Here is a 22,463-nt window from a genome sequence, read left to right as displayed (position 1 = left end):
CTATTCTCTTCAGGGAAAAGAAACAAAAGTGTTGACATGCTGGGATATAAGTAAATACATGACTTCTTCCTCCATTTCCCAATAAAAGCCTTGCCACAGTCTCAAGCCCCAGCTTTGGTGCAATGGCTTTCCTTCCTCCTTGGACCTGTGTACTAGTTGGTTACTTTTCTGTTTCTTTAGCCGGAGCATCTAATTTCTCAGATCTGTATCCCCCACTGTGGAAGGAGAGTGCTAGTCAGTTCAGTGATTACAGGGTAGAGAATGGAAAGTACATTATTGATCCCTGGGTATACCCTGAGAGAATGGGGATGTACAAAATTCTAGTGAACAAAACAGCGAGTTATTTTGAAAACTTTGGAGCAGACAATGAACAAAATATTTTATGGGGGTTACCTCTCCAGAATGGCTGGCAATACAGAACAGGTAAGAATGACTCTTGTTTTCATCCTGATGATCTACTAATATGATCATGTAGTAATTGGAAAATAAGACTCTGTATATACCATACCATGTTTTTGAAAACTGATCCTTTTCTTTCTCCTCTTTTCCCCTCATAACCATATTTCTCTACTTCTCCTTCTGCCCCATAAATCCTTCTTTTATGTGCCTCTGTTTTGACTAGAAACCGCAATGGGGCATAAGGCATAGTTGCCAAACACGAAAAGACTTCATATTAAATCTATTGAAATCTATTGAGCATACTACAAGTATTTACTGAACTCCTACTAGGTGCTAGATGCCATTCTAAGCACTCAGATGAACAAAGCAGTCAAAAGGATATACATTGAAGACGGAAGGTGATGTCAAATTAACTTGAATTTTTTGAAGTCCCAATTGTGATTACCTATACATGGGGATAGGGCTGATAGGCAAGGAGTGCCATCTTGTTCATAGGATGTTTCTCTGCAAATGATTGATTCCTCTTGAAAATACATTCTAGTATTTAGTTAGGAGATGTGTTGTAGGCCAAGGATTCACAAATTAAAAAGATATTTTTGTTCTGGCTGACAGAAGAAGCTCATGAAGGAGAGTGGTGCTTCTGCCTACTCCACATTGATAATACCACCAAATAGGAGATTTGTTCTATTCCAATGGAAAAACGAAGAGAGAAGATTATGGTTGATCTTAAGTCTGAGCAGTGGTCATATTCAGGAGATACGGAGGTTGACAAGTCATGCATCTTTGTCAGGGAATGTCCTGAGACCCAAATCTACTCCTATTTATCTGACATTCCTTGGGGTCAAAACAACCCTGGTCCAAGAGAAATCACTAACATAAAGTCTACTATGGGAGGCATGCCAACCTCAGGGGAGAGATGGAGTCTGAATGAGCTGGTAGATTAATGCCCTTCTTACACTTTCATTGCATTCACACATCAGGGTCAAGCCTGACTAAACTCATCCGCTGATGAGCTGATAAGCATTTACTAAGCATTTACTAAGCTGACCAGCATTTACTAAGACCAGTGAGGAGATGGGGTGTGAGTAAGTACTTTCAGTTTCCCTGCCATCAAAGAATTTACAACACAAGTGAAATAGAAAAGGATAGCAGAAATTAAATAGAAAACAATAAACAATAACTCCTGGATAAAAGATAAAAGTGCAAAACAAAGGGCAGAGTGGAGTCAGCTGGAGTAATCAGGAAAAAATGAATTTAAACTGAGACTTGAAATGTGGATGAAATTTTACTGGGGAAATAAAAATGAAATCTATTAGGAAATAAAAGAATGAGCCAAAGCAGTGTTTCTCAGTCTTGGTTGCATATTGAAAATAATTGCCTAGTTAAAAAAATATCAATGTTTAGGTCCACCTGAAAAATTCTATTCTAATTTAATAATATTGGAAATTAAGCCAAAGGACAGGACCTGGAAACAGGATGGCATAGAAACGTGATTGAGTATAGGGTGTGTGTGTGTGTGTGTGTGTGTGTGTGTGTGTGTGTGTGTTTAAGAAAGGGACAAGAAAAGGAAGGGAGAGAGGGATTGAGTGAGAGGGAGTTGTTGGGGATCAATGAAAGAAGAATAGAACAAATTAAAGCAAAATATTTACTGATATGCAAGAATTAATGTTAGTATATAATAAATAATCCCTGCACCTTCTCTCTTCTAGGAAGATTAGCTGATCCCAGACAAAAGAAAGGCTGTGGCTATGAATCTGGAGATCCTTTGTGTATCTCTGTGGACAGTTGGTGGGCTGGTAGGTTCATTTAAATGGCAAAATAGGTAATAACCATCCCCAAGGAAAGTATTCAAACTAAAATCTTAGGGACAGAGACAAAACAATATTATTCCTTTGTAAGAAGGAATCTATTTCATCACGCACCTTGTGGCCTTTATGCCACATTCTAGAATATAACAGCCATAATGTCATAACGATTCCCCAGGACAACTTTAGCTTTTCATGGAAGGACTGAAACTAGGAGCTGCAAAGGACCATGACCTCTGAAAGCCCAGCAGTGGCAGTCAGGTGGGAGGTCCCACGAGTGAGGGGGAGTCTCCAGAATGAGGAAGGATGAGAAATGAGGGAGCAAGTAAATAGGACTTTTTCTCATTTTGCTCAGACCAAATGTGTTTGACTTTTAAACCATAAACATGTCAGAGTAGTGTACCACAAATCATTTTATTGATCCATAATCAAAGCCTTCAGTCAGATATTTAATACGAAGAAAATCAGAAGGTATTTTCTAATTCTTTAATTCTATTTTGTTTTTTAGTAATAAAATTTACACACAATTTCTTAGAGATATTTCCCAATAACTAGAGACAAGAATATATTAAGTTTCACTTTCTTAGAGTGACACACATCACATATACCTTTACATATTTTTCTAATACTTCTAATACAGACTGGTTCTTTTCAAGACCCACAAATAGTCCTGGCCACAGATGTAGAATTCAGGCTTTATTCTCAAATTGATTTAGTAGTTTGGAGTATCAGCCTGCTCCACTGGGGCGTAGAATTGCATTCATAAATGCGTGTCTATGATAAAAAATATTCTGCATCACCAGTGAGAATCAGCCATCTAAATTATAATGTCTAAATCTGCTGGAATAGGTTATATTTAGAGAGAAATAAAAAAATAATAAATAAATAAAAATAAAAATAAAAGAAATAAATTTAATCCATTAATTCATTTAATATTAAATATTAAAATTAGTTTTTATTTAAGATATTATAGACAACTGCTTGAACCTATGTTTGTTTATAATTGTAGAATCATTAGCAAAAGCATATTAAAGTTATGTATATGATCCTTAGGGAGATTTTCAATTTTTTTTTTTTTGCTAGTGACTTTTAGGTTTCTGGATCTGTAATTTTTGCTTACTGGTTTACAGATTACTTAAAAATATTCTCTATCACATTTGTTCGTGCTTGTGGTAATAATAAGTATTTTGCTGTTACAGATATGAATTACTTTCTATGTGCATTACCTTTCCTTGCTGCGGTTGATTCTGGCATAATGGGGATATCATCAGACCAAGTCATGCTTTTGCCACCACCCAAGGATCAGACACAGTTTTGTCTTAATGTTTCTAGTTGTCAGTCATCCTTTCCTGAGCCAATGAGCAAGTGGAATACCTTTTACCAGGTTGTTTTCTTAAGTTTTATAATTTATTTTCTTAGGAGGTGGTAAGAGAATTTCCTTTTTTGTAGAATGCTTTTTGTCTAGGTTTTTGTGTGCATTGTATAATATTTTCCTAAGTGTAAAAATATACATTGTTATGCAAATTATATTATTACACTGCAGCAGGGCATTATGTGCCATTAACACCCTCTGAACCAATACAGCATTAATACAAAGTCTATCCATTCATTTCAAATAAGTTATACATAAATGTGAGAGCACAAAAGATATCTTACTAAATAAAAAGAGTAGTCTGATTAATTGAACCTGCATGGCAACCAAGGGTTAACTCTTGGGAGAAACACAATTATGGAGTTGGTTTTTAGAACAGTCAATTAACTTATTTCAACTGAATTAATAAATGATCATATATAGTAGAACTAAACAATCATGTGGCAATCAAAACCAAATATTCAATGAGCAAAATACAAACTTTGGCTAAACATAGACGTGGGCTAAGGTCCACAGTGAAAAGATAGATTTACTAGTTCTATAGATTATTAGTTCACTACTTTAGATATGATTGAATTAAATATTCTAATAAAAATTTCCTCCTTTTCTTAATCTTAAACTTTTGTGGTAATTTCTACTATGGTAGCAGGAAAGCAAATGACAAACCAAAGCCCAAATCCTCCTGGACAGTATAAAATACTGACTCTTGAGAAAATTGTTGCAGCTCATTTCTTATAGGTGCATTCAATATTATTACTTATAATAGATATTTACTATACTCTTACAGAGTGTTAGTCACTGAGAGCTTGCACAGTTCTTGGAAACAAAATTCTCCTCTCATGTGGAATATTTCTAAATTATATATGGGATTAAATTAAATGGTAAGGAGAGGAATTGTTATATTTTCTCAAATATGAATAAATTTCTCCTCTGCTACAGCATTTACAGTATCCTTCTAGTAGCTTTGAAGACCTGTTGAAGTACTTATGGGCTGCACATGTCTCAACCTTGAAATATGCTGGCAAAATATTTGAGGATAGGTAAGAATGGATCCCAAATCATTTCTATTTACTATGGTAAATGATTTTTGGCCTTACTTATGCCTTTTTATCCCTCTTTTAAAGTGGTGGTCAATCTTCCTATTAAATAACATTAGTCATTGTGTATTTTAATGATGAAGTGTAGCTCTTTTAGAATGATTAGATTAAAAGTGTCTTATGAAGAAGGGGCAAAATTTTGAGGGAAAAAAAACATCTTGTGCTAACCAACTGATAACTAACAAAACAGCTAGCCAACCAACCAACAAATAAAACATACAACCAATTTGTCTATATAAAAAAAAGAAAAGAAATTTTCTTCATTATTTTGGCCATGGGCACATTATATGGTAGGTACATACTTAAGGAAAAAGACTGACAAGCATCAGGATTAGCACACAGAAACTTAGAAGATTATCAAGCCACTCTACGTGTACATCTCGAGATTATTATACACCTAGACATGAAGGTGTAAGAATGATTTGTGTTTAGTTGTGAATGATACTGTATTAGAGTTCTCCAGAGAAACAGCCCCAATAGGAGAAAGGGAGAGGTAGATAGATATAAATAGGTAGAACCAGGAGGAGCCTATCTTCCAGTTCGAAGGCCATCAGCCAAGAGAATTCCTTCTTACTTTAGGGAAGGTCAGCCTTTTGTTCTATTCACACCTTCAACAGATTGGATGAGGCCCATCCACATTATGGACGGCAATATGTTTTACTCAGTCAACTGATCTAGAAACTAAGATTTCCAAAAAAAAAAAAAAAAAAAAAAACCCTCACAGAAACACCCAAAATAATGTTTAACTCAATATCTGGGCCCCCTGAGGCCCAGTCAAGTTGATACATAAAATCAGCCATCATGGACACTAGCTGAGGGTAAAGTCAACCACTTTGAGTGAGATATGGGGTAGAAGTCTGGGTATGGTAAAAAACCGGAACCAAAAAATCAGGGTTCTTGGTATTGTATAAGTAGACCTAAGATAAATCCAGGCAGGAATGTGTGCCTCTTAATTTCACTGATTGTCTCTCCCACTGACTCCATCATTCAGTTAGGTAAATACATCACCTAAGTATCAGATTCAAAGCACACTTCCTCCTTTACCTGTTGGTATGGCTTCAAAAACCAGATATTAAGGGGCGCCTGGGTGGCTCAGATGGTTGAGCGTCTGCCTTCGGCTCAGGTCATGATCCCAGACTCCTGGGATCGGGTCCCACAACGGGCTCCCTGCTCCTTGGGAGCCTGCTTCTCCCTCTGCCTCTCTCTCTCTCTCTGTCTCTGTCTCTCATGAATAAATAAATAAAATCTTTAAACAACAACAACAACAACAACAACAAAAAACAGATATTAAGTTGGGCAATGGAGGAATTTTCTCCTGTGGCAGCATCAGTGATAGGATTTGGGGCTGCAGTTGTAACTCAACTGCTCTTTGTATTCTGATGACAGGAAATAGTAATGAGATTATCAGACAATGATAATCGGCCTGGGATTGCCAACCTCAATATTTGACTGATAGCAAGTCATGGCTCTAGATTACTTTTTTCATTTACAGATGTTCCAGGTTCATATACAAAGATAAATCACTAGAGAATGCAACTTTGTTCTTGAGTAAGAGTACTTTAGGTAAATTCAGGGAAATTGAAGAAATTTTTTTCTTATAGGTACATTTCTTGTCTCCTGTGGATTTAGACTTTTAATCTTATTGTATTTATTCCTATTTATGTAATGGAACTGCTTTTGAAAGAAATGTTGTATTTTTAACAGGCCAAGTTTATTTAAAAACTCCAAAATCACAGAACATAATCTTATGTTCTCTGAATAATCTTAAATATTTACAGGACTATTTTGATCAAAAGTGTATGACCTAAAAAATTTTTTTCTGATAGTATTAGAAGCACTTTCCTCACTAAATATAACCAAAAAATTGCTTTTTTAAAAAACTCTTTTTATTCTCTGAAATTTGATCCTTCTTGCCTGACCTCTTATTTAGTTATCAACAAATGACCCTCTTAAATGAGTTTTTTAAATAGCTACTGTTTCTCAAGGACAATAAGTAGAAGAAATTTCACAAGGTATCCTAATGTAATATCTCACTTCAAAAAACCTCCTTTTTTTAGATCCTGAGTATGTGGTTGAGCTGTTTAGTAATTTGCTTGAAATCTTATGGCCAGTGAATGGCAGGGCTAGTATTTAAATTTCTCGTGACTCCAGAGCTCATCTTACCTGTGAGCTGGACTGCCTTCAATGTACCCGGACTACCAACTAGTTTTAGGAGGTCAATAACTGCCAAGGTTCTTCTTCCCTTCTAAAAAGATATTAACAGCTATTAAACAATAAAAAAATCCTTCCACCTTTTCAATATATAAGGAAGCAGGAATAAAATATAATATTCACTTCCTTGAAGAATCTTTCAATTCCAGGGAGAGATGAGCCACCCAGGCAATCGCCTAACTGAACAAAATATCATTCAGACCTCTTCTCCCTCCCTCTCGGGTAGGTTAGCAGGCAAGTGAGCGTGATCAGGGCCTCCCTGTCCGAGGAGTTAGAGTAGTGGATGGACAGTCCTTAGAGTCTTCCCACAGCTGCTGCTATTTCTATTTCAGGAATTCTTCAGAGATCCTTCCTTCCTTCCTACTTTCCTTCCTTCCTTCCTTCCTTCCTTTCTTCCTTCCTTCCTCCCTCTCTCCCTTCCTCCCTTCCCTCCTTTTTCTCTCTTTCTTCCTCCCCCTTATCCTTCCTTCCTTCCTTCCTTTCCTTCCTTCCTTCCTTCCTTCCTTCCTTCCTTCCTTCCTTCCTTCCTTCCTCCCTCCCTTCCTCCCTTCCCCCCTTCTTCTCTCTCTTTCTCCCTCCCCCTCATCCATCCTTCCTTCCTTCCTCCCTCCCTCCCTCCCTTCCTCCCTTCCTCCCTTCCCCCCTTTCTCTCTCTTTCTCCCTCCCGCTCATCCTTCCTTCCTTCCTTCCTTCCTCCCTCTCTCCCTTCCTCCCTTCCTCCCTTCCCCCCTTTTTCTCTCTTTCTCCCTCCCCCTCATCCATCCTTCCTTCGTTCCTTTCTTCCTTCCTTCCTTTGTTCCTTTCTTCCTTCCTTCCTTCCTTCCTCCCTCGCTCCCTCCCCCTTCCTCCCTTCCCCCTTCTTCTCTCTCTTTCTCCCTCCCCCTCATCCATCCATCCTTCCTTCCTTCCTTCCTCCCTCTCTCCCTTCCTCCCTTCCCCCCTTTTTCTCTTTCTCCCTCCCCCTCATCCTTCCTTCCTTTCCTTCCTTCCTTTCCTTCCTTCCTTCCTTCCTTCCTTCCTTCCTTCCTTCCTTCCTTCCTTCCTCCCTCCCTCCCTCCCTTCCTCCCTTCCCCCCTTTTTCTCTCTTTCTCCCTCCCCCTCATCCATCCTTCCTTCCTTCCTTTCCTTCCTTCCTTCCTTCCTTCCTTCCTTCCTTCCGCCCTCCCTCCCCCCTTCCTCCCTTCCTCCCTTCCCCCTTCTTCTTTCTCTTTCTTCCTCCCCCTCATCCATCCTTCCTTCCTTCCTTCCTTCCTTCCTTCCTTCCTTCCTTCCTTCCTTCCATTTCTTTAATTTATATATTGAATTCAGGTGGGCTTTCTTATTTTTTGTTTTGGATTATTTTTAGTTTGCATATTATCCACTTCTTATATGTCAATGATTTAAAGAGTCAAATGGTTCTATGAGGTTTTGCCATCTCTTCCACCAAAAATACATAAATAAATGAAACAGCTGTATCCAGGGAGAATACTACTATGAAAGCTGGGTACTTTGATATCTGGTACTATATTTCTAAAAATAAAAAATCCTATAACATTTCCTGATTTGCAGATTTAAGTATTATCCTTTTAATCATGACCATAGGAAATTACCACTGAGTTCCCCTCACCCCCACTCCACACAAATTCTTCCCACTTCTCACTTTCTCTGCATAATTTTGTAGTGATTTGGATTGGGTCAATGTTCAGTGGCTACGTTATTTTAACCATTAATTACTCTTCATATCACATGTACTAAACTGATTATAATTATTTTTCTTTGTTATCTTATTCCCTTTAGAGTTGATCATTTTTTGTCCATTTTTGTTTACTTTCTATTGTACACAACACTAATTACTTCAAATTCACAAACCAAGGAAGTTTCTTCTCAACATGTTTAAAAACATCCAGAATTATATCAATTTCTTCTTCTTGAAGAGGTTTCTTTCAGAGCTGTTGACTTGCTCTGTTCTGCTCAGGTGGTCAGATACGATTCTCAGGTCCCTAGTATCTTTGTAGTAGATTTCCTTTGTCTCTTCTTTGTGTTAAATCACCCATTTCCAGTATCCCGTATCTTTTTATTTCCTGGATTACTTTGTTTGTTAGGACTTACATACTAGTCGATTCAGAACAGTTGTATAAGAAGAAAAAATTGTAGGTAATTTGCATTCTTAAAATATCGTTATTCTATCATGATTTTTGACTGAGGCTTTGAGTGATTACAGAAGCCTCGGCTGGTAATACTTAAGATATTTGAAGGCATATCTCCATTAATTTTTAGCTTCACTTTCGTTGTTGAGAAGTCTGCAATTTATTGGGTGTGTTGCCCTGTACTTCATTCCATTTTTTTTCACGAGAATGTAGCACAGTTGATAACTACTAAATCTCAGTGTCATACAGCAGTGTTCCCTCACCTGTCTAACATTCAGCTGGGCAGTTCTGCTGATCTTTCCTGGGCTCACCTCATGTTAGCTGATTTTGATTGGCATCACAGGGATGAGTGAAGCTCAGCTCTGCTGCACTTGTCTCCCATATTTCAGCAGGCAAGCTTGAGTGTTTGCCATACTGATGGCAGAATGGCAAGAGAGAGAAACCAAAATGTAAAAAATACTTCACTGTGTCAAGTTGTCTAATATCCTATTGGCCAAATGAAATCATATGGCTGAGCCAGGGTCAGAAAGTTACGCCTCTCTCCTTCCCACCTCCTTCCAGTTGTAACAGGGAAGGGGCACTGGGAAAAACAAAAAACAGAGATGTAAAGAGTTTTGAAAAATTGGGGTCATGTTTGCAATCTACTACATACTGGGGCATTTCCTTCAAATCTCATGTGTTACTTTTTTAGGTAAAAGAATATATTAGGGTTTTTTATTTACGTGAGACAACATTGAACTCTGTATAGTCTACATATACTTAAAACTCTGTGGTCTTGGGCGCCTGGGTGGCTCAGTTGGTTGAGTGGCTGCCTTCGGCTCTGGTCATGATCCTGGAGTCCTGGGATCGAGTCCCACGTTGGGCTCCCTGCTCATCGGGGAGTCTGCTTCTCCCTCTGACTCTACCCCCTCTCATGCTGTATCTCATTCTCTCTCTCAAATAAATAAATAAAATCTTAAAAAAACAAAAAACAAAACAAAAAAAAACCTCTGTGGTCTTGGATCCTAGGATTGGCTGGTGCATGTATATCTGTATTTTAAATTAAAATGAGCCTTTAAAAGTGTATTTTTATTTTTTTACTTGACTACATCTTAACTGACTTATTAGGTGAATTGTCCAATAACACATTCAATTAAATCATTTGAAAGCCTTCCATTTGATCTGATTTTGCTTATATGCCTCTGTGCCTTGAACTGGTGCCCTCACCTCTTTCCTAGTGTTTATTTAAGCCATTGTTCCTAAGGCTTTGTGGTTTATTTAAGCCATTGTTCTTAGGGCTTGCCGTGTATTTAAGCCATTGTTCCTCACTTGTGATGAGCAGTGGGTGTTATACATAAGTGATGAATCACTAAATTCTACTCCTGAAACCAGTATTACATTATATGTTAACTAACTAGAATTTAAATAAAAACTTGAAACTAAAAAATCAAAAACAAACAAAAAAAAGAGAAAATAATGAAGCTGAAGTTCTGAGTGGACTAATTACTATTGTACCTGCTTCCACTTGTCTCTTAGGTTGGAGTATTATTCTAAACCAGAAGCAAATTTTGGAAGAAGTTGGTGTGTGGCTGTGGACTATTTAGCTGTAACCCTCTTTCCTACAACTTTGGTTAGAACATATGAATTCCAGAAGGGCCTGCCACCACGAATGCTTGTTAACGGGGATAGAGCCCCCTTCATCAGCGACTTTACTGACTTTCAAAACATCGTCCTGCTTGTTCTAAGTTTTCTTCCTAAAGTGGATAACTCTCCAGGTAAGGGCCTTACAAACAATACCTTAAAGAAAATTAATATTTCATTGAATAAAGGAAGAAATAATGATTTTATCAGATTAAAAGATCATTATAACACATACTATTAAAGAAAGTCATGATTTTTCCATGGGTATCCATTCCACAGTTTTTGGTCCTTGTAATGGTAGCCTGTCCTTTCTTATGCATCTTTATTGATCTATGAAGCCACCAGACTGCCTCCAGTCCACTCTTCATCCACAAACCCAGATATAATCCTTTGCTGCTGTTACTGTATTCCTTTTTTAAAAACCTCATACATTGCTCTTAAATTTAGAAAAAAAATAAAGAAATCTCCAAAGAAAATCTGATTAATCATGATTAATGGGAAAAACTAGCAAATTGACTTATGTGAGCTCCCTTCATCTAGCCAATACTAGCCATGGATGAAGTATTCTGCTGCAGCTCTTCAACTATAGGACTTCCTTCAGAATGAAAAACAGAAGGAATCTATATTTGTATATTCAAAAGACCACATCATCTCAATTTTCTAGATATGCTCTTATGCAGTGAACTAAGCTGAAAACATAATTAAAATATTACTATTTTAACTCCCCCGAAAGAATCTGAAAGATATACAAGCAAAGTAAACATAAATACATTAAATATATGTTTCAAAATCTTATTTGAATTAATTCAAGTAAAAAATAAGCCCAAACACTTAAGGCTTTCATGCAATTGCAGTTTCTTCTTGCCATAGTAATAGTCCCAGTGCAATAGCCTCAGTCAATGACAGGTTCCCTTTACACAATGAGTAGAGGACTAAGTCTCCTTCCATCTGTGCTTATTCCAACCCCTGGCTTCTATATAATCCACATCTTTCCTCTTAAGATGTACAAGGTGAAGAACTGAGTGGAGAGTGGAAGTTATTTCATTTAAAGTTTGAAAGTACCATACTATAAGATTTTATTACAAGATTCAGTTTTACTGAAATTCAGCTTTATGACATGCAGTTTTGAATGGCTTTCACAAGAAAAAAAATGAGAGAGTAGATGTTGAAAACTATTGGTGAAAAAATGGTGAGCTTTGATAGTATAATTGTGCAGATGTTGTATAATGAGGCATTTACTCTCAGGTAATTGTCATTCTCATGGCAACCACTCCCCATTGATACTCAGAATTCAGTCACAGTGTCAAAGATCTTGGAGTTTTCAAGTAGGCAGAGAATAGAGAAAACAGATGTATTGAAAACAAAGCATGAGAATGGGGTGCTAGGTGGCTCAGTCGTTAAGCGTCTGCCTTCAGCTCAGGTCATGATCCCAGAGTCCTGGTATCGAGCCCCACATTGGGTTCCCTGCTCAGCGGGAAGCCTGCTTCTCCCTCTCCCACTCCCCCTGCTTGTGTTCCCTCTCTCGCTGTGTCTCTCTCTGTCAAATAAATAAATAAAATCTTAAAAAAAAAGAAAAAATACACTTAAAAAGAAAAGAAAACAAAGCATGAGTGAAAAACAAATACTAATATTTAAAAATGAGCATTTTCAGTTAATCTTTGATAGAAACATATGTATACTTTTACAGTAAAGTTCTGAAGTGTCATTTAGGTACTTCTTAGTCTCCAGAAGTGTTTTCCACAAGAAACCTAAGCTAAATTCATATAATTTAATCTACAAAATAAAATTAAACTTTTCAGGCTTCAAATTAGCTTTTTAACATTTTTGCTGATGGTAAGAGTTGGCACGGAGTTTTTCATTTTTAATTATGTAAAATTCTGAACCATTTCTTTGTCTATAGTGGCATTAAGTTTTAATCCTTGACTATACATATTCTAAGAGTAAAGCTCATATTAAAGTTGAAAAATAATATTAGGTATAAATTAGTAAGAAAACAAAGCTTGCCTAGATTTTATTACTTCTTACCCCCATGGGTGATATTTAAAATAAACAGTGAAGACTGAATGAAGATTTAAAACTGTCAGAAGTTTTGAAAACCAGCAGGTTTGCAGCCACAGGACCCAGAAATCTATAGCAAACTAAGAGACAGTTCTTAAAAGGTTTGTGCAGACTCATTGTGGCAAATTCCCAAGGGTCCAAAGCAGAGGCAGCAAACTGAAACACACCCAATCTTTTCATGAAAGAGGCCAGTTTGTTCATTTTAACAGCTATGGACTGAGGGGCAGGCTTCCTATTTAATATTGCCTACTCTCCAGAAACCAAGAACTTGATAAGTGCCATCTTGGCACTCTCTCTTTGTTTTGCTTCAGGGTGGAGCTATCTCCTGGAAAGGAACTTGTACACACTTCTGTGTCATGTTTTTTTCAGAGGATACCCTTTGATTGCATGGCTCTGATGGCCAACAGGGCTTAATTAAATTCATGGGTTCCATAGGACTGTAACAAACAAAAGCTGCTACCTGAGGATACAGCTTAAAATCATCTGGCATCCAGGTGTTGACTGAGCTCTGCCTCTTTGGGACACTGACAAGTCTTAGCCCACCTTTAACTACTGGGGGCCATTAAGAACACACTAAGCAGTTTCACAAAAGATTGAAAGACAACCAAGAGCAAGGGCAGGGTTGAATGATAAGATTTATCTTTTATACAGAGGCCTCTTCTTCAAAACTGGGAGAGGTGGTTGTTTTGTCTAATCCACAGAAACCAGAACAGAAAGGCAAGGAAAATGAAGACACAGAGGAATATGTTCCAAACAAGTGAACAGCCTAAAACCTCTGAAAAAGACCTTAATAAAATGGAGATAAGTGATTTATCTGATAAAGAGTTCAAAATGATGGTCATAAAGATGCTCTCTGAGGTCAGGAAAAGAATTCATGAACAAAGTAAAAATTTCAACAGGGAAATATAAAATATAAGAAAGTACCAAACTGAAATCACCAACCTGAAGAAAATATAATAACGGAGCTGAAAAATTCAACAGAGAGATTCAACTGCAGTTTGGATGAAGTGGAAGACAGGATCTGGAACTTGAGTACAAGGCAGCAGATTTCATTAATGGGAGGAGCAAAAAGAGAGAAGAATGAGAAAGGATGAAGACAGCTTACAGACATTTATGGCTCAACATCAAGTGGACCAGTATTTGTGTTGCAAGGCTCCCAGAAATAGAAGAGATAGAGAAAGGGGCAGAAAACGTACTGAAAGAAATAATAATTGAAAATTTCTGTAACTTGGGGAAGGACACAGACATCCAGATTCAGGAAACCTAGAGTTCCAGAGAAGCTGAACTCCAAAAGAGCTACACCAAGATACATTATAATTAAATTGTCAAAAGTTAAAGACAAAGAGAGAATCTTAAAAGTAATAAGAGAAAAACAACTCATTTTGTACAAGGGAACCCCCCTCCCATAAGACTCAGCAGATTTTTCAGGAGAAATTTTACCAGCCAGAAGGGTAGCATGAATTATTCAAAGTGCTGAAAGAAAAAACTCCCAACCACAAATACTCTACCTGGCAAAATATTTCTTTAGAAATGAAGGAAAAATAAAGAGTTCTCCAGACAAGCAAAAGCTGAAGGGGTTCAGCACCACTAGATGGGCTTTATAAGAAATGTTAAAGGGACTTCTTTAAGCTGAAGCAAAAGAGTTGCTAATTAGTAACAAGAAAACATATGAAAGCATAAATCCCTCTGAGAAATACAGTAAAATTCAGGATAATCTAATGTAATAGTGGTGAGTTCATAACCTATAAACTTATAAATTAAGAAAAAAATCCATTTATAATTATATCAAAAGAATAAAATACCTAGAAATAAATTTAACCAAAGAGGTGAAAGACCTGTACACTGAAAACTATGACATTAATGAAAGAAATTGAAAAAGACACAAGTAAATGGAAAGAAATTCTATGTTCATGAATTGGAAACATTAATATTGTTAAAATGTCCATATTACGCAAAGCAGTCTACAGATTTAATGCATTGCCTATTAAAATTCCAGTGTCATTTTTCACAGAAATAAAACAATCCTAAAACGTGGATGCAACCACAAAAGACCCTGCATAGCCAAAGAAAACTTGAGAAAGAAGAACAAAGCTGGAGGCATCTCACAATTTTCAAGCTATTACAAAGCTATAGTTAGCAAAACAGTAAGGTACTGGCATAAAAACAGACACATAGATCAATGGAATAGAATAGAGAGCCCAGAAATAAACCCACACGTGTGGTCAGTTAATTTACAACAAAGGAGCCAAGAATATACAATGGGGAAAGGACATTCTCTTAAATAAGCGGTGCTGAGAGAACTGGACAGCCACCTGCAAAAGGATGAAATTGGGCCATTATCTTACCCCAAATGCAAATGAATTAAAGACTTGACAGGGAGACCTGGAACCATAATCCCTGAGGAGAAAACAGGGGGTAAGCTCCTTGACATTGGTCTTAGTGATGAGTTTTCGGATTTGACACCCAAAGCAAAGGCAACAACAAAATACAAATGGGACTATATCAAACAAAAAGGAAGCAAAGGAAATCATCAAAGGAAAAAAAAAGGAAAAAACCCTACAAAATGGGAGAAATTGTTTGTAAATCATATATCTGATTGGGGATTAATATCCAAAAAATATAAAAAATCTGATTTAAAAATGGGCGGATCTGAACAAACATTTTTCCAAAGAAGACATTTTTCCAAAGAAGACCAACAGGTGCATGAAAAAGTGCTCAACATCACTAGTCATCAGGAAAGTGCAGAGATCAGGGAAAATCACAACGAGATACAACCTCGTACCTGTTAGAATGGCTATTATTAAAAAGACAAGATGTAACAAACGTTAAGGAGAATGTGGAGAAAAGGGAACCCTTATGAACTGCTGGTGGGGAAGTAGACTGGTGTAGCCACTATGAAAAATAGTATGAAGTTTTCTAAAAAATTAAAAATAGAACTACCATATGATCCAGTAATTCCACTTCTGAGTATTTATCTGAAGGAACTGAGGTCACTGTCTCAGAAAGATATATACAGCCCCACATTCAGTGCAGCATTATTTACATTATTTACAATAGCTAAGGCATGGAAACAATGTAAGTGTCATCCACTCAGTGGATGAATGGGTGAAGAAAATGTGATGTATACGAATATATTCGTACATATGTATCAATAGATATAAAATGGAATATTATCAGCCAGAAAAAAGTATAAAATCCTGTCATTTGCAACAACATGGATGAACCTTGAGGGCTTTATGCTAAGTGAAATAAGTCAGAGAAAGAAAAATACTGTCTGATCTCATTTTACATGGAATTTACAAAAAATCAAACTCATAGATATAGAAAAGAGATTAGTGGTTGCCAGAGATGGGGTAGGGGTGGGTAAAATGGGCAAAGGTGGTCAAAATGTACAAACTTCCAGATAGAAGATAAATAAGTCAGGGAGATGTAACGTATGGTATGGTGACTGTAGTTAACAATATTGTATTATATCTTTGCCAGTTGCTCTTAAAAGTTCTCATCACGAGAAAAAATTTGTGACTCTATCTGGTGACAGATTTTAACTAAACTTATTGTGATAATCATATATATATGTTTATATATATTTATATATATATAATTACATTGTACTCCCCAAACTAACACAATATTATATGTCAATTATATTTCAATTAAAAAACTTACTAAATTTTCAATCTGATAGTCTATTTCATTAAATTAAAAGTACACAATGGGGTGTACTTAACTGTAAAGTTAAGATGTAAAGCTAAGTGGTTAACTCCTACTTATTAAACACCTACCATGTGCCTGAAATTGTGTCAGGGTTTTTTTTCCCCTTTATCATATATAAATATCACTACAATACTTTTATAAAAATATATTGCCAAGGCTGGAGCTAATCATAGGCATTTGGCTTTGGAGAGACACCACGGAGCTGGTCCTGCTCTCAGCCAGCTGCCTAGTGTGGGGCGGTGGAGCAAATATGAATATTGGAGTTGTCCAAAGTGAGGTGAATCCATGTACCTGTGTAACAAACAACTGGGGTAGGTGGCTGACATATATGTCAGCAGTTGGCTTGCTTGATATTATCTTCCTCAGTAGTCCCTTCTTCAGTGTTCCTCTTGCTTATACCTTAACGAATATTATACATATTCTGGGATGTATGATTTTTGCATGCAGTAAAAGGAATGCCTTTTGAAACTCCTGAGCACAGTAAAGCAAGGCTCCTAACTCCCTGGGAACAATGGACTGTGGAGTGCAGTTTACCTCTGCACAGAAGTTTTGTACAATTTTTCCAACAATTCTTTATTTTTTGGCAAGTCTCTATACAAAGTATGATCCAATTCACTTCTAAACAAAGCTTCTCTCCTGAGTTGCTAATTCCAAAAATGCCAAAGTTACATGGAGTTTGGGTGCTTGGAATTAGTAACTATTAAAATGTTTTGAAACTGAACCAAAATTTTTATTATTATTGAGTTTTCTGTAAGGAAGGAATGGTTAGTAAACTGCACTGTTTCTGTGATAATGTGAAATGAGAGGTATTTAATTCGAGGGCCAGTTGCTGGTTCTTCACATGCTGTTAAGAAGTGAAGAGTTTTACTAGAAGATGCCTCTGTTTAATGTACCTGGGATCTTTCTGAAGAGAGGCTTTATAGCAAGCTAGGCAAGCCCAGCTTATAAACTAAATGGCTATAAAGTGAGGGTGTAATAGATAAATCCAAGGAAATACCAGATTTATAAGAAACCAAGACCAGCTTAGCCTGTAATGAATGGGATTATGTTAGGAGAAGAAAATTTCCAATCATTTCGTCATGGTCAGTTTAAGTACACTTACATGTAAACCAGAATCATCTCTTCACAAGTTTATTATAGATTGTTTTGATTACCACATATCTCCTTGCGTTATTTATCTCTTGTTTTATACCAGCCAATCCCTATTGTACGAGTGAACTTTGTTGGTCTTGCTAGCTCCACATTGTATTGATAGATGAGGTCATTTTTACATTTATTAAGTTACTGCATTCAGGAAGGTCCACCGTCATGACTGGTGTTAGAAAACTCTGGGCATCTTACAAACAGCCTGGGAGTCAGCCTTCTAATTCTGGAACAAAGTGAATTTTGCTACCTTTCCAGACAAAAGGCTGCTAAACCAGTTAAGAAAATAATTTATTTCATGCAGTTAAAGTATATGGTAATTTAAAGGCCTCTGCTTACTCAAATTAGTAAAGTCTGCCTTTTTTTTTTATAAAAGGAAATAAAATGAACAACTATATAGCTGACCTGTGGTCTGGCAGAAACTGCTTCTCCAGCAACAGTACCAAAGTAAATAATGGGGTATTTTTTTTAGCAGGTCCAAAGTAAAAGAAAACATCTTTTCTTAGTCCTCCTGCTCTCAACCCCTGTATTTTGCCCACTAATATTTGCCTTTCAATACATGAGTCTTGGTGTAGGTAAGCAAAAGTTTGGAAAACTATTTCCAAAGCAGCATTTGTATTGAATTCTTGACTTGGAGAACGTTCTCATAGTTGCTGACATTAACTCCAAGAGATAACTACATCCTACTTTGAGAAGTAAACATGTCAAAAAACAAAGTTCAGATATGAGATGAAACTGAAAAACCTAGTGACATTTGTAAACAAAAGAGTGAAAAGAGTTTTAGACCAAATTAAAAATCAATTTGTTTCAATAAACTGATTTTTGGGGGGTAATGATCATTGTTTTCTATTCCAAAAGTATTGAGTTTAGAAATCAGTTGTATGATAATGCCTTTGTATGTTTGTCTTTTCTCAAGCATTTTTAAATAACCAGCAATCTATACTTTAATAAAATTTTTCTTTGGTGTAAGAAAACTTTATTGCCAATATTTTACTAATAAAGAAACAGAGGTTTTGTAAGTTTAAATAATTCACCAGCTGGAAATGAGACAATAAATTTGCATCCTGGCATGTTATGCTAAAACCTGTGTTCCTTCTAACACATCATCCTCCTATATACTGAAATCTGTACTCTAGATAAGTCTGAACTCTAGTGTCAGCCCTTTGCTTTCTTGTTGGTTGTGTTGACTGACTCAACATTTGATCAAATATGAAGATTTAAAACTAGCCTAACTTCCTCACTAGTTTAAATAGAAAGAAGAGAAAAGAGCTATCCTTGGGTCTTGGGACTTTATAACAGATTAGCTCTAGCCAACTGAGAAACATGAACAAAATGCTTTCATCCACCAATCAGGTAACATGCTCTATCTCCATGGAAAGGAGTAAATGATGTTTACGAGAATAGCTCTTTGTGGAAATTAAGCATTATCCTCCCATCCCCAGAGTGTAGGAAGAAAACAGAAGTAGACCTGGCACCAAGCGCTCTGGACGCTTTCAAATTGTTACCTCTCATATGTTAACAGATCTAACCTGAAATATTTCTTCCCTTCAAAAATTGTTTTAAAAACTCTTTTTCTTTTAAATTGCTGTTACTTTTACTGATTTATCTTAAACTATATTTAATGTATTCAAACTTTAAATGTTTAAGTGCTTTGACACACTAAATGAAAATTAAAGTCTTCTTCCCACCTCTCTTCATTTACATTTCCTGGACCTTCACCCAATTTTTAAAAGTTGTGCAAATTCCTAGAATGTGTTTGTACATAAAATAGTGTATATAAATGGATAAATAAAACCTTTGTTGTTTGCACAAATGAAATCATACTCACTGCCTTGCACTATATTTTTTTACTAGAAATTTTTTTTAAAGATTTTTTTTTTAAAGATTCCATTTATTTATTTGAGAGAGAGAGAATGAGAGATAGAGAGCACAAGAGGGAAGAGGGTCAGAGGGAGAAGCAGACTCCCTGCTGAGCAGGGAGCCCGATGTGGGACTCGATCCCAGGACTCCAGGATCATGACCTGAGCTGAAGGCAGTCGCTTAACCAACTGAGCCACCCAGGCGCCCACTAGAAATTTTTCTTGAAGCTCTTTGATATCAGGAAATATTGAGCCAACTCCTTCTGCTTAAAGGATATGTAGTATTTCATTTAAAAAATTTACTATAACTGTAGGCATTATTTTCTCTTATAAGCTTTGCCAATAATGTAATGATGGCATTTTATGTATGTTTTTCTTGGCATAGTTTATGATTTTACCAATACATTTGTAGAAAGGAAATGAATTAAAGTCAACGAGTTATATATTGCTGAGTGGTACTTAAAATAGTTTTCAGGAGTTTACATTTTTGTCATAAAACTGAACTGAGCTTTCTGTTTTCTCTAAGCCACTGTTATATAGCAATTTCTCTAACTTATGTTAGTTTCTTATGTAGAAAATACTTCTTCACTGTTGTATGAATTTATAATTCTTTCTTTTTTTAAATTTAAATTCATTAGGCAGCATATAGTACATCATTAGTTTCAGATGTAGAGTTCAGTAATTCATCAGTTTAATATAACACCCACTGCTCAATACATCATGTTCCCTCCTTAATGCACCCAATTACTCCATCCTCCCACCCACCTACCCCTCCAGCAACCCTCAGTTTGTTTCCTCTAGTTAAGAGTCTCTTAAGGTCTGTCTCCCTCTCTGATTTCTTCCCATTCAGTTTTCTCTCCCTTCCCCTATGATCCTCTGCACTGCTTCTTATATTCCATATATGACTGAAACCATATGATAATTGTCTTTCTCCGACTGACTTATTTTGTTCAGCATAATACCCTCCCGTTCCTCCACATCATTGTAAATTGTAAATGGTAAGATTTCATCCTTTTTGGTGGCTGAGTAATATTCCATTGTATGTATATATCACATCTTTCTCCATTCATCTGTCAATGGACATCTAGGCTCTTTCCATAGTTTGACTAGTGTGGACATTGCTGCTCCGAACATTGGGGTGCAGTTGCTCTTTCGGATCACTACATTTGTATCTCTTGGGTAAATACCTAGTAGTGCAATTGTTGGGTCATAGGGTACCTCTATTTTCAACTTCTTGAGGAACCTCCATACTGTTTTCCAGAGTGGCTGCACTAGCTTGCATTCCCACCAACAGTGTAAGAGGGTTCTCCTTTCTCTACGTCCTCGACAACATTTGTTGTTTCCTGACTTGTTCATTTTAGCCATTCTGACTGGTGTGAAGTGCTATCTCATTGTGCTTTTGATTTGTATTTCCTTGATGGCAAGTGATGTGGAGCATTTTTTCATGTGTCTGTTGGCCATTTGTATGTCTTCTTTGGAGAAATGTCTGTTCATGCCTTCTGCCCATTTCTTGACTGGATTATTTGTTCTTTGAGTGTTGAGTCTGAAAAGTTCTTTATAGATCTTGGATACTTTCAGATCTTGGATATTTTCAGAGCCCTTTATCTGATATGTCATTTGCAAATACCTTCTCCCATTCTGTAGGTTGCCTTTTAGCTTTGTTGATGAATTTACAATTCTTTCTATGTGTTTATGCACTTTTCCTCGTTTTCTGATTATTTGTATTTCTTATTAATTTTTATAATGAGTTGGTCAATAAATTTTAAATTTAAAAACTTCATGTGTATAATTATCAAGTGATGAATGTTAATTTTTATATGCAAAATACCTGCAAAATTTTTATATACAAAATACATATATGCAAAATAAACATTTGACAATTAAGTATTGAGTTGAATTTACATGTAATAATTTTATATCTTTTCCAGGTTCATTTTTATTGACTGTATGGACAATTTTAATGAAGAATCATGATGTAAGGAAGGAAGTTCTAGAGCTTTTTCAAATAATTCTTGAAATCTTTAATCCAACATTTCAGAGTGTTCCCGATGTTTAATTAATGAACTAAAGATGAACAGTTCTAATTTGTTGAGCAATAGTAATTTCAAAATTTTAATGTGATCATAACCATATAGTTTTCTTGTTGATATTTTTGATTTATGCTTACTTGTTAGGATTCTATCCATGCATTCTAACATTAACTTCAAGTTAATGCTATGATTATTTTTCTCAATTAATAATTCTTGATTTTTTAAATTTATCAATACTTAAAATGTTTAGCATCTAAAGGAAATTGTATTAAGCTATCATAAATCACTGTGAAATCAATAAACAGACATTAAAATTATATGGCTCTTTTGTTGTTACCCCATATAACCTAATTACATGACATTTAGAGCAATATGTCTTGCTGATTTGTAACCAAAATCCAGAACATTTTAAAATTAAATACTGACAGTCAACTAAATTTTGTAAAACTCATAAAACGGAAATGGCAGATAGAATACATACCCAATTTGTCTTCTGTGTGTGTGTTTCCACTGACTACAATTTTATAGCAATTACAGACTATTTGCCCTCCTCTGGTCCACACTTGATAATGAATGCTTAAGGGTCAAGTTTGTCAGTGTTGTTCTCTTTCAGGAGAGAGAGGTGGTGACTTCCAGAGCTGAAATGAAGCTTTCATATGCAGGTTTTCCCAGGGCCTCATCCACAGACTAAATCTGCCCTCTAACTGTTGGAAAAAGAAATGCTTCTACCCTTGCTCTCTTTCTAAGTAATATCCACATCATGACCAGAGGGATCTTTTCAATTGTTAAGTCAGATCATGTTTCTCCTCTGCTCAAACTTAAAATGGCTTGCGCTCTCTCCCAGGGCAAAACCCACAGCATATGCCTATGTGGCTCATGCAGCTGACATGGTCTGGATCCCTCACTCCCTCTGCCCTGCTCTCCTCCCACTCTCCCCTTTCACACCGGCCTCCTTGCTCTTCCCCAAACACTAAAACACACCCATGAGTCATGATTTTCAGAGCATTGTTTCCTTTCTGTCAAGAATGC

The 22,463-nt window shown here is 36.4% G+C and overlaps 1 protein-coding gene and 1 pseudogene across 1 annotated transcript; both read left to right on the top strand.

Moving 5' to 3' along the window:
- Nucleotides 1-122: 122 nt before the first annotated feature.
- Nucleotides 123-21,460, top strand: LOC113927861 (protein LEG1 homolog). Its single transcript, XM_027604035.1, has 6 exons — nt 123-423; nt 2,109-2,195; nt 3,404-3,588; nt 4,516-4,616; nt 10,526-10,764; nt 21,333-21,460. The coding sequence occupies exons 1-6, from the start codon at nt 123-125 to the stop codon at nt 21,458-21,460; spliced, it is 1,041 nt and encodes a 346-aa protein (XP_027459836.1).
- LOC113926975 lies at nt 16,653-17,106 on the top strand (annotated as a pseudogene).
- Nucleotides 21,461-22,463: the final 1,003 nt, after the last annotated feature.

The sequence above is a fragment of the Zalophus californianus genome, chromosome 7, assembly GCF_009762305.2.
Source record: "Zalophus californianus isolate mZalCal1 chromosome 7, mZalCal1.pri.v2, whole genome shotgun sequence".
Taxonomy (NCBI): Eukaryota; Metazoa; Chordata; class Mammalia; order Carnivora; family Otariidae; genus Zalophus; species Zalophus californianus.
This window is presented reverse-complemented; position numbering and strand designations above follow the sequence as displayed.

Bases quoted from the DNA above. Each gene is read 5' to 3' on its own strand.
- LOC113927861 (XM_027604035.1), top strand. From the start codon at position 123: ATGGCTTTCCTTCCTCCTTGGACCTGTGTACTAGTTGGTTACTTTTCT. The intron at 4,617-10,525 runs GTAAGAATGGAT...CTTGTCTCTTAG, and splicing joins GGCAAAATATTTGAGGATAG to GTTGGAGTATTATTCTAAAC. The intron at 10,765-21,332 runs GTAAGGGCCTTA...TATCTTTTCCAG, and splicing joins TAAAGTGGATAACTCTCCAG to GTTCATTTTTATTGACTGTA.